General features: G+C 39.4%; 1 protein-coding gene and 1 long non-coding RNA gene across 6 annotated transcripts in view; both read right to left on the bottom strand.

Annotated features, from left to right (window-relative positions):
- LOC5577722 (rho GTPase-activating protein gacF) overlaps window positions 1-12,719 on the bottom strand; it is a 410,293-nt gene that overhangs the window by 234,279 nt on the left and 163,295 nt on the right. For 4 of the 5 annotated variants that reach the window (XR_002500441.1, XM_021844557.1, XM_021844559.1 and 1 more), the window contains exon 3: window positions 2,532-2,669. The exons of the other annotated variant lie outside the window; for it this stretch is intronic. Coding sequence is in view for 3 of the 4 variants with exons in the window: in XM_021844557.1 (XP_021700249.1) it covers window positions 2,532-2,669 (138 nt within the window). In the remaining variant the exon portion in view is untranslated. The remainder of the gene's footprint in view (window positions 1-2,531; window positions 2,670-12,719) is intronic. 5 annotated transcript variants of the gene reach the window in all.
- Window positions 9,563-10,382, bottom strand: LOC110676493. The gene is made up of 2 exons (XR_002500446.1): window positions 9,996-10,382; window positions 9,563-9,933 (listed from the first exon to the last, which is right to left on the bottom strand). It is a non-coding gene; the product is annotated as an uncharacterized LOC110676493 (long non-coding RNA).

Genomic DNA, 12,719 nt, shown 5'->3' with positions numbered 1-12,719 from the left:
GTGGATGACTGGAGTCAAGCTACAGTTGGCTCATCACGAAACGGAGGTGGTGCTGGTCAACAACTGCAAAGCGGTTCAGCAGTTCGAGATCAACGTCGGAGGACACGCAATTTCATCGAAACGCTCTCTAAAGCACTCGGAGTAATGGTCGACAACAGGCTAAACTTCAACAGCCACGTAGACTATGAATGCGAAAAGGCAGCGAAAGCAGCTAACACTGTAGATCATGCCCAACATTGGAGGACCAAGAAGCAGTACGAGGCGTCTTCTGGTGACCGTATCATCGTCCATACTGAGATACAGAGTCCCGGCTTGGGCTGCAACGTTGACAACCAAACGGAATGATCATCACTCTGGCAGAGGTCATAGCATGCTACCAGCAAGGGGACACTAGGAATGTGAGAAACATCATCAGAATGGATACAATGGCGAACTAGCAGCAAGAGTGGAATAACTCGGAGAAAGGATGGTGAACCCACAGGCTCATTCCTAACGTGTCGGTGTGGACGACCAGAAAACATGGAGAAGTTCTTCCTGACCCAGTTTTTGTTAGGCCATGGATGCTTTCGGAAATATCTGCACAGATTCGGACACGCAGAGTCTCCACATTGTCCGGCCTGTCATAATATCGAGGAGACCCTGGAGCATGTTATATTCAACTGCCCTCGATTCTGGAATAAACGCAGCGAGATGATATCAGCAACCGCAAGCGTCCTAAATAAGGACAACAACGTGCAGAACATGTACCAGCATGAATATACTTGGAATGCGATGCAGAGGTATAACGCAGATAATGTCGTCGCTGCAAAGCAGATGGCGTGAAGACCAGAGAGCTCCCGGCCGCGATCGGAGTAGGCTAGATCCTCTATCGGAGACTGGATCGAGTATACCGGACGTAGCCGTAGTATTGGTATTAAGTCGTCAGGGCGCATGCAAACCGGAAGTCATCCTCAAACCGGACTTGCAGAACCGACGCTGGCACATGGCCGACCAACGTCGAGTCGGAGTAGGCTGAGTCTACCGCCGGGGTCTAGGTGAGTAATTCGCGAAACAGCACCGGCAAATGGTCATCGGGGCGCCTGTGAACAGGAAGTTTCCCTCTACCGGAATCGCAGGACCGACCTCGGCAACTGCCCGGCGAGCTTCGGAGTAGACGATGTCCACCGTCTGGGACTTTTTTTTTTTTTTTTTTTTTTTTTTTTTTTTTTTTTTTTTTTTTTTTTTTTTTTTAATTTTTTTATTAGTATCATTTCAAACATTACATTCATTTCTTATATCTAGGTGTTCTGTGTTATTTGACAACACTATCATCCTAATTTGGTAAAACAAATTTAAGATTTAATTAACATTTTGTTAACAACATATTACATTTCATATGCCGTAGCAGTTCAGTTTTTTTTACAGGTGAGTTGATTTCACCTGCTTATAAGAGAAAAAAAAAGTTTTAAATATACTTCACCTAACTTAACCTAAACATATAACGCATTAATCGTGGCAATAGAAGATTGTAACGATTTTTGCCTGAAATTATTAATGATTGTATTTGACATTTGTTCCAATGTTTCAACATTGGATATTCACCGTCTGGGACTGGTTGAATAGATCGCGTTGTGTACCGGCAAATGAACGTTGGGGCGCCTGTGAATCGGAAATTTCATTCCTCCGAAATGGCAGTACCGACCCGATCAGCTTCGCAGTAGGCTGAGTCCATCGCCGGGGACTACTCTGAGTAGTACGTAACGTATCACCGGCTTGAGTCATCGGAACCGGAAGTCATCCTCCAATCAAAATTACTGGGCAAACCTCGGCATCCAACTGGTCAACAAGAAGAGCTCTAAAAGCAGCAGCGGAGAACGAGTCTTCGTAGAGTAGCGAAATGCACAGGAAGATCGTAGTATCGGCAATATGTCGTCGGGGCGTCTGCAAACAGGAAGCTATCCTTTATCCAGAATTGCAGTGACTACTTCGACACTTCCCGGGCCCCAGCCAACCGGAAACCATTCTCTAATCGGATTCGCTAGATCGACCGGCACCTCACCGGTCAGAAGTAGCAAATCAGGGACAACGCGGTACATTAATGGTATCGGGAGATGTTCCTTCGTCGGGAAACTTTCGCCGGAGTAGGTGAACTCCACCGTCTCATCAATGCACACCACATTTGTACTGGCAAGACTTAAAACTAGCGCTATTTTCTATTATAAAGCCTGAAATCACTTGTACCCTAATTATGTCCATCGAATTAGGAAAATAGCGTGTTTCAAAAAGAAGAAGGACTAATTCTACTTGATTTTATCTTTTAAAACACTTCTACTTCAAAAGCAATGAATCCCTCAAATAACTCAACAAAAATATGTAAGAGTCGTCGAAAGCTTAAGCAGAGCTTTTTCTGCATTCCTTCCATATATTTCGACTGAACGTCTCCAAAGGATGTCACTAAATTAGGTGGAAAAAGGTAAATAACCCTAAGCAGAGGAAAAAAGTACGACATGTTTTATGTGTTCTTCCGCTTTCGGTTCTTGCTGGATACATACCTTGGTAGCAAATTGGAAATAATTCGTTCTGCTTCCTCGGGTGATGGGGGTGAGTACTTGCCGTCCGGAGGAACCGGATGTGGAAGTGAGGGTGCATTTGCCTCGTCAGTCGGTTGAAAATCAGGTACGAATTTTGCCCTGGAGAGACAGAAAGATAGGAGAGGAAAAAAAAAATTACAGCTTGAAGACCCGGCTGGGAAAAAGGTAAACGTCGGCGTGCACTCGGAATCGACAGTCAGTCGGCGGCGGCAGTCTCGTCACATTTGAGCTAAATTGCCTTTGGATTCCGTACATACATGTGTGTAACTCTCTGGTGGTGCTGAAACCGTGTGTCTACCGTCTGTTCTGTGCCAGTTGCCAGTAGTTTAGCCATACGGAACGAATAATAGCTTCAGTTATATCTACATACAGTCGATGCAAACATCGGGATTTACGGATTTGATTCCGCCATTCGAGACTATGTACATTTTACAGTAGACCGGTCGAATGTTGAAGGATCCGGATATTTGGGTTTTCAACCCAAAAGTAGTCGCATACTGGACACATGCTTTCCAACTAAATCTAATTGTAGCGCAGACGTAATAGTTCAGGCAGTGACAATTGATGCGGCTTATCTTTAATTAATAAGAATTCTAGCTGCTTACAATCAACTTTTTGAAAGAATCATCTAGATGGTCATTAAAATGGACTCAATGAGTTTATAGATACAGATACAGATTTACGATTATTTGAGTGTAATATACTTAACATTGGGCTGTCAAATCAATGAGTAAATTTTGTTTTTAGTTCTTCAACTAAGTCAGAATAACTTGTTGCCAATTGAATCGCTTGGCATCCGAACCAGTCTAGTTCGCATTCTCATTTCAAATTGGCAAGAAGATTATATTAGCTCAGCACTACAACAACGGGCTGATCTCAGATAGATGTATGATTGAGTTACGTATTACTGTGCCATTGCTCCAACACGGCTGCGATATCGATTGGAGGCAAGTTAGTCAGCCAGCTAGCACCGACCTAGGATATGATGATGATGATGTAACGTGGAATTGGAAATAAATTGATCGGAGATGACGGCCCATAATAAGGTTTTCCCAATAAGTGGGTAAATGATCATCGTCCATTGCTCGTAATGCACCAACAGCGAATGAAATATTTATGCATTGCCCTGCAAAAGATATGTGTTCGGTGGTCCTTCTTGGCTTGGAGTGGAGATTGGTGTCAGTTTTCCCTCGGGACACGTTCGACACTTCTAGAGATGGAGGGATGTAAGGAAGAAAATGGGTCACATAGGTGGTAGCGTATTTTGAAACATGAGTTAGCCACGTATAATTTATTACATAATGCTAAATTTGTAAATTCAGCTTTAGTATCATCAATAAACGAAATCGAACCATTGATAGATCTTTAAATCAATGCTACTACTGATACGTGACAACAGCTGTTTTTTGTTTGTTTCATCGACATCTCCTACAATTGTACATCTGACGGGGGGCAATCACTTTTGATTGCCAGATTTTTTGATTAACGTAAAAAGCTCTATCTTTGCTGTAATGCCGCAATAAAAAAAAACTTTGCGTTCTCGTTCGGTAGCCGTCTTCTAGTTTAACATCGTCATTCACGCAAACAACCGTTAAAAGAAGTGAAATAGTTCAAACCATCAAGTAGCTAGCTGTAAAACGATAAAATTTGAACGTCGTCGTAAGTAGTCTCAAAGGGTTGTTGATTTGTTGGATGTCCTTAAGGCGAAGTAGGCCGTCATTGAAATTTGTATGCGTCGTTGATGATTGTTGCTAATTCATCTCACGATTTCGAATTAAAGAAAATCAGTTGGTTTTGCACTGACACAGCAGAAAAAGGATCAGCTAACTTTATGCATGTTAGCGCGTACAGTGATACTTTTTCAAGTCAATATTAACTATCAAAACTGATTTTTATCACTTTGAAATGCATGTTGAAAAGTCATCATTGGTGCCAAAACGAATGACGGGCTACTTAGCCTTAAGGTCATAAACGGAGAATCGTGACTGCTCGCGGAAGTTGATTTCACACGCAGGCATTTGCTCCGATTTTCTTTCATGTTCTGCAATCACAATGCTCACTTTTCATTTTTATTTGCTTCGGTTAAGATGGAAATGGTGTTTTACTAGCTTATTTGATTGGGAAAGCATTATACAACTGCATAAGAGCGTTTTAAGTTCGAGAGGTCCATAGAGAAGGTTCTTAGATCTGATAAACAATCCGACTAAAACAAAATTTTTGTACGAATATCTCCAATTTGAATGAAATCAGTTAATTGATGTAAACTCTTGCGAAATCTAAAACTATCCATGAACAAAATTCGCTCGCCTATTAGAGACTATACTCTTACTGATGAATATATAGAAAGCTTATTCAAAACAAATTTCCCCAGATATGTGGACATAGCATCTGAAGATAAACGTAATGTATTTTAATGTAGTTACGAGTGTCTTGCTGCAGTAGTGCGCATCGTACTTCTTAGAAGGTCTTTTTTTCTTTCGTGTATTCACCAAACATGGTTGCAACAACAACAACAAAAGGAAAAGTGAATCTTGACAACTTCCTTCCAAAAAAAACAGGATTATAAACATTCGATAAGGTGGCAAAAATGGAAGAGAGGACATTTCTCCGGAATGCGCGATTTCTTCCAAGGGTTAAATGCTTAATGCTGATAATTGCTTTAGACAAATTTTCCGAACATCAAATCAAAGCAGCTTCCAGCCCATGCTTTTTGATTCAAGTGAGGAAACAAAGAGTACCGCTTATCGTGGTTAGTTAATCCGAATTTTGAGGATTTAGGTGATCTTGAACTCCGTTAGAGGAATCAAGGTTTCCTTCCAAACCGCAAAGCAAAGAGACCGTCGCGTTTTGCCGGAAACTCTTAAAGTTTGCGAACTATTTCAAACATCTTGAAGAGAAGAAGCACATTTATTTTTACTTCTGACGACAAAACTGAACATTTGTTCAAAGTCGTCTTGAAAGGTCTCTCAAGTGACTATAAGTCACCTAAGAAGATCATAAATGGAATAAATTATTTACTTGGATTTTGCCCAGGCCAAGTAATCATTATGAAAAAGAACTCAGTGCCGTCGGTGCCAAAAGTGGAGTCATGGAAAAAGAAACATTGCCACATGGATGCTAAATGCATGATTTGCGGAGGTTCCTCTCATGCTAAGCACGTCTGTCATGTGAAGAAAGATACCAAAAAGTTTGGATGCGCAAATTGTGCGTTAGCGTTAGCGTAGTTACGGTATACTTAATAGATTGGATACTAGCTATATCCATGTGTGTTTTTTGATAATCTCATTCAGACTACTTTCAGGAACAAGCGTGCCTATTCTGCGCGGCGTGTGAGGTGACACGAGTCGAATGAGGTGACAATTGTCGACTCGCTCCCATTTGATTTACATTAGTCGTCTCACGTCACTCGCGGTGAGAGCGAGTCGTCTCGACTCACACGCCGCGCAGAATAAGCACAAAGGCTAGGGAGTGAACCTTGATCCAGTTTTGAACAAGAAAATCAAAACCATGAATATTTCTATTCCCGGCTACGCCCATCTATACCGTAACTTGGGATTGGGGAAGGAAATGTTGATGTATCACTTACTTAATGAGAGGCCACCGACTCAGCTACACCCTCATAAGTGATACGGAGGTGGAGGTTGGGAAAGGTATTAGATCTGAGGATTCGCCTGAAAAGCTGGCGATAGACCCATGGCATTTGTTGGTTAGGTGTTTCTGATTTAATCTTTCGAATGCCGGCAGTCAAAAGAGAAGAATATTTTTATTTAACACATGGATTATTATGTTTTACGGTGTCTATCATTTTTCTGCGCGACGGTTCTGGACAGACTATCTGCTAATTGATAATCAAACAGCAGAACCGATCATCGGATAATAAAAAACACAATAAGCAAAAAGAAATAAAAATAAAAAAATAAATAGAAAATAAAATAATAATGGACTAAAAAAAAAATAGCGATCAAATTTAAATATCGAGAAGAAAAAAACCGCTAAGTCATGAAATACGGAAACCGATTGTGCACACTAAATAAACTGCGCGGCGGCGTTTTACGCGTAGCTTTGCTCCCCGAGCAGAAGAAAATAACTACTGAATACCTAATTGAGGTATTCCATACCAGATAATTTCCAATACTACATACCTGAATGAGGTATGAATTAGCCCTGCATAAGAGGTAAAATACCTCAAATAATATCTCAAGCATATTCTACGAACACCAAACTGATAACTAGATCAGGTATTGTAATACCTCAATAATACTTGATGGATTTTCATATAAAAATGAAATTTTTCAATTGTAGTTCAATACCTCCAGCAGACCTCAATAGCTGTTTAATACCTCAATGAAGTATTTTTAATTGTTTTAAAGATTTTTTTCAATACCATTATAATACCAAATTGAGGTATTGACAACTGAACAATACCTAATTTTGGTATGATACCAAAAAATTGTATGCATAAGTTATTGGGGAGTTATTTGTTCCTCCTCGGGTCCCGCTGGTCAAGCATAATCTCTTGAACGTACGCGTCTAACACATACCGCACGAGTGTTCTCAACGCATTCCCCATAATCACTTTTCCGTGCTGTGTGCATGTCGTACGCTAAGCTTCGGCTACGCACCAGATGTGCACGTCTCACACGACGCCCGAAAACTCCTCCCGAAGTTGAAAGTGTCACGTGCCACGTAATTCCACGCTACGGCACATTGATGATGTGTAGATCTACCACAACTCAAAACTGCGCAAAAAGACAAAAGAACTCGCGGGAGTCGTAAGATACTTACACATCCAATGCGTTACCGACACGGTAGACAAGAATAATTCTCCCGTACCTCGCACACAGCGTCAGCCAGCATAAAACCCAAATCTACTCACCAAACTCGAAGAAAAAAGAAAGCAGAGATTGAGACTCACTGTTGATGTCACGATGTTCATCCAAAATTACCACATACACATTTACACACTCACCTACCATTACAAACACTATTGTCAGCTATATGTACACTTTCATTGCGATGTGAGAGTAAAAGAGAAAGATCGTCTGAAGCGCCTCTCATTCTCAGATTGGTGGGTGAGAGGGTTTTGTTTCACTTGTATGGACCGATGCACGAGTTCACTATTTTGACGTTTGAGCGATGTCGAATTCACTCGTTTCCATGGTAACATAAATAACACGGCACCGCGAAAACGTCAAAGAATGAACGCGTGCATTGGTCCATGGACGGATGCACGAGTTCACTAATCTGACGTTTAAGCGGTGCCAAATTCACTCGTTGTCATGGTTACGTAAATAACACGGCACCGCTCAAACGTCAACGGGTGAACTCGTGCACTGGTCCATTGACAACATTTCCATAAGTAACATGCAACTCGCGGATGGTACCGGAATCTCTCACTTTAGAATCACACACAAACAAAACCAAATACGCTAGGTGAGTTAGCAACCGCTTCAATTATGAAAAAATGGCCACCTTCCAAAAGCCAACGCAATCCCAATTTTTCTTTTTACTTCTTTCGTCACGTTTTTTTTAACTAATTCAAACAGAAACCAATCGAAACACTTGTAACATTTATTAATTAAGCAAAACGAACATTTGTTGCAATAAATATCAGCATACAACTCGCGATTTACTAGCACTTAACAAACGCACCCGACGCACAGCAGGTCACCCGCACCCCTTTTCTTTGGATGCGCAAATTGTGCGGGCAACCATAAGTCTAACTTTCGAGTAGCCGAATCGTCGAGGCTCGTACCAAGCAGATGAACGGTAACGTTTTTAGTTTCTCGGAATTTCTCTGATAGAATCTCCAAAAATGCTCTTTCTCAGCTTACGATCGCTTGCTTAAGAATGATACCCATCAAGTAAGTTATACTCATGCTCATTCACAAGCCAATTTTCTTCCGTCAGGTAGCCGTTCTAATCTTTAAATTTCGAAGGGATCTACCAGTAGACATAATAATTAGACCGCTATTGTCGCTGCTAATCTTGTGACCAACATCTAGTATGCGAATTTTCGAGGTGGTACTCAAAGTGTCAAATTTCGTTCAACTTATCCATAGCAACCTGCTTTTGAAATCAAAATATTGGTTCTGTCGTATTTCTGGCCTTCATCCGAGCGTGTTGGGTGAAACAATGGGGTTTTCGTGTGGTTTGTGTGCCTTAGAGAGTTTTGATTCTTCATACATTATCGTCAAGGTGTGTGGTTTATTTTAAATGAACAAATATAAAGATATATTAATGAGTTGGTGCCTGCTATCATTGGGTAGTTATAGATTAAGTATAGGCCTTCCCCGGACACTTCAATCTGCAGCATCATGAGTGTTGAAGTAAAAGTTCCAGTAATATACCGGAAGGGAAAATGGTGCAGCATCGGTACCGAATTGAAATTATACAATTGGTTTGTCCTGTAGCTGACTGCGGAAGTTTGCGTCTACGAGTCAGCTAAGATCTAGGCTAAGGCATGAAATTTCTTCAACACATTCAGAACAGTTCTTCATTAGAAGGATACCATCGTGTTGTTTTATCGATATGCGTGTAATTGCCGTTCTTCCATACTTAAAGATGCACCATAGAGCCCTGTTAAGTTAAAAACGTATTGCTTACACTTGTGGGTCGAATCAAAACTTCTATATAAGTTAGATCCCGGCCAATTGACCTTATCGAATAGCAACTCTCATAATGTAGGTTTTTCTTCCAAAGTTGTTTCAAAACAAAACAAATAGTTTGACAGTTTGAGTACCGGTTGTTCGCTCCCAGGTTTGCGCCAATTGAATTCAAGGCTACTGTGGTTGATTCATCTGCATCACAGGCATTGTATGGAGGAAACAGCGCCTCTAGCGTTCTAATTCTAATATTTCTATTGATCTACCCTAGCAAGCTCGTGTGCCCATACACTGAACGAAAACTCCCGCCTTGAATTGAATGATTATTGCTTCATCCGAGCCCCATACCTATTTTCAGACAACATCAAGATGATTTTCAGCTTCGTGGAAATCATCTGTTTACAAATCATACCGAATGAAAATCATCCAGAATTGGAAGGATTTTTATCCTCCAAATAGATGCCTCAGATTGAATGATTATCATACACACATGTAAATAACCCTCCATTCGTAATATTTCCTATTTTCAAAGAACTCAAATAAAAAATAATAAGTACGAAACGTTATTGGTTTATGTGCATTAATGTTTATTTCTATAACGGGGTAACACAAATGTAACAATCTCCTGCCTTCAGGAACAGATTCCTACCTGCAGCGAACATTTTGTGTGATGTGGCTCCTTGCAAATAAATTAGTTTCGCAGCTTTGCTCCATCGAACCAAAACACTTGGATGTCAGCGATTGTAGTTGGTTGGTACCTTAAGGATGTGAAAATTAAATGCTATAAATGAGTATAATATTAGGTTCAAAGGGTAATTACCTGCAAAATCCACGCAGAAATGTTTGACGTTCCACGCTGCCGCCGCCATATTCACGTTTAGATTTGCCAGAATGATTTGATATTTATGATTATTCCCTTTCCGCCTGATATTTCAGACTATAATTGAATGATTTTCGGTATGGGACATAGTAAATATTATAATCTGTCATAAGCTGCATGTTGTTCATTTATGTTATCATAATTCGATTATCAGCCTAATGTCATTAGAACATGGTCTGAAATTCATTACTGAATTGAATGATTTTTGTTTAATATTAAGTGGATGCATCATATTCTTCCAATGTCATTCAAAATGAGTAATATGAAGTTTTAAGAGCGTTTGAATTACAAATCATTCAATGTAGGACCGGAGTTTTCGTTCAGTGTATTGTAGCAGGCAGTTTCAGCTCCTCTCCTTCAAATTGTCTTCCCATTGATAACCGTTCTAATTGTTTCAAATCATACGGTAAACCCCTGCCGCCGCAGGCAACTTATATTTAGTCCCTTCATTAAAGTATAATCCCATAAAAAATCATTAGAAAATGCACCTACTTTTGATAAAATGTCTCTCACTGATTTTGATTTTTTTACTGAACAATTGAATCAAAAGATGGATGCAATGCACATTGGTCCCAAAGCCATATCTAGGAAGACAAAAATGATTGCGCCTAAACCGTCAATTTTAGATATATGGTGTCTTCGGCAAAGTTTCTCCATATTTTTCAGACATTTTTTTCAGAGATGTAAAATTAGGGTGTCCCACATGGTTCAAGAGATCAGCACATAAACTTTTTTGCTGGCGCATTTAGGACTACACAATGTTCTACAATGTTTTAGAGCAACCGATTTGGAGCAACTTTGCCGAAGAACCCAAATTTCTATCTCTTATGGTTCGTGAGTTATGATTTTTTTAACAAAAAAGTTAGGGTGGTACTGAAAAATCAGTTTTTTTCTTGATAACTTTTTATACGATAATTTCTCGCAAAAACTTTGTTCCGAGCACTTTTAGAACTTTTGATTGCGCAACTTTTTGCCGAAGAAATTACTGTTCTATCTCTTATGGATACAGAGTTATCAGAAATGTTCTTCGAAAAAATGGTTGTTTTCAAATGCCGATATCTCCGAAAGGCGCAAACGGATTTTCAATCTTTTGTCGGCATTAGAAAGATTATTTCTTTTTCTGTTTATGGTGAAAAAACTGTGAGGACGTTTTTTGTTTGAAAAGATTCACAAAATTTTGAAAATGATATGTTTTTCAACCGAAAATTGTTCATAATTTGAAAAATATTCGAGATAGCTCTTTAGTGCCTTCAGCAAAAATGTGCAAAATTGAAAGTTCTGAAAGTGCTTCATACAAAGTATTCATAAAAAATTGTTGCTTTAAGATATATTCACCATAAACCGAATTTTGTATGGTAATGAAAGCGAAAAAAAGAGATATTTGCTGGAACAACTGGAATAACTGTATGTAAAGTCATTTAAAATTGAAAATATATGTAATGAAATAAGATCGATCACAGTAAGCGAAATGTTTGGAGTTAGGGAAAGTTAGTTGCTGAAGCAGTTTTAACAGTGATCCATGGAACATTAATACATAAACGGTGACTTGTTATTTCACGCGATATAATGTTTGTCCAGCTAACCTATGCCGTGGTTGGTTATAAATTGCTACCGCTTCGGCTTACTAAGCAGAAGGTCATGCGTTCATTACCGGTTCCGTTTATTATATTATCAACCCCAAACGATAACAAAACGTATACTTTGAAGAATTCCTTTAAGTTAACAAAACTTTACTTCCCGTGATATCCTCCCATAGAAATAAAGAATTATCTGCAATTATTCAATCAATCAAATCCAATAAATCTGCCACAACGAATTAGTCAGGGCAGCATTCGCCTGTTGCAGAATGCATGAATCTTGAACAAGAGCCAGATATAAATCCCAAATATCTGTCTAAGGTAACGAACCAGAAGGTGGGCCTTGATCACTTGAAAACTGCTTCAGCAAATAATTCTCCTTTTTTCAACTCCTTAGATTCCGCTTACTATGATCGATATCAATACATGTGTATTCAATTTTAAATGACATGCATACAGTTACAGTGAAACCTCCTCCTATTTCGATTGTTCTAGCAAATATCTCTTTTTTCGCTTTCTTTACCATATCAAATTCGGTTTATGGTGAATATATGTGTAAGCGTTGATTTTTTATGAATACCTTGTATGAAGCAGTATCAGAACTTTCAATTTTGCACATTTATAGAACAGTAGTTTCTTCGGCAAAAAGATGCGCAATCAAAAGTTCTAAAAGTGCTCGGAACAAAGTTTTTGCGAGAAATTATCGTATAAAAAGTTATCAAGAAAAAACTGATTTTTCAGTTCCACCCTAACTTTTTTGTTAAAAAAAATCATAACTCGCAAACCATAAGAGATAGAAATGTGGGTTCTTCGGCAAAGTTGCTCCAAATCGGTTGTTCTAAAACATTGTAGAACATTGTGTAGTCCTAAATGCGTCAGCAAAAAAGTTTATGTGCTGATCTCCTAAACCATGTGGGCCACCCTAATTTCACATCTCTGAAAAAAATGTCTGAAAAATATGGAGAAACTTTGCCGAAGACACCATATATCTAAAATTGACGGTTTAGGCGAAATCATTTTTGTCTTCCTAGATATGGCTTTGGGACCAATGTGCAATGTTCAAAACTTCCACAATGGCTGAAGCAGT

This window comes from Aedes aegypti, chromosome 2 (assembly GCF_002204515.2).
Source record: "Aedes aegypti strain LVP_AGWG chromosome 2, AaegL5.0 Primary Assembly, whole genome shotgun sequence".
Taxonomy (NCBI): domain Eukaryota; kingdom Metazoa; phylum Arthropoda; class Insecta; order Diptera; family Culicidae; genus Aedes; species Aedes aegypti.
Note: the sequence above shows the minus strand (reverse complement) of the source record. Positions and strands in the feature narration are given on the sequence as shown.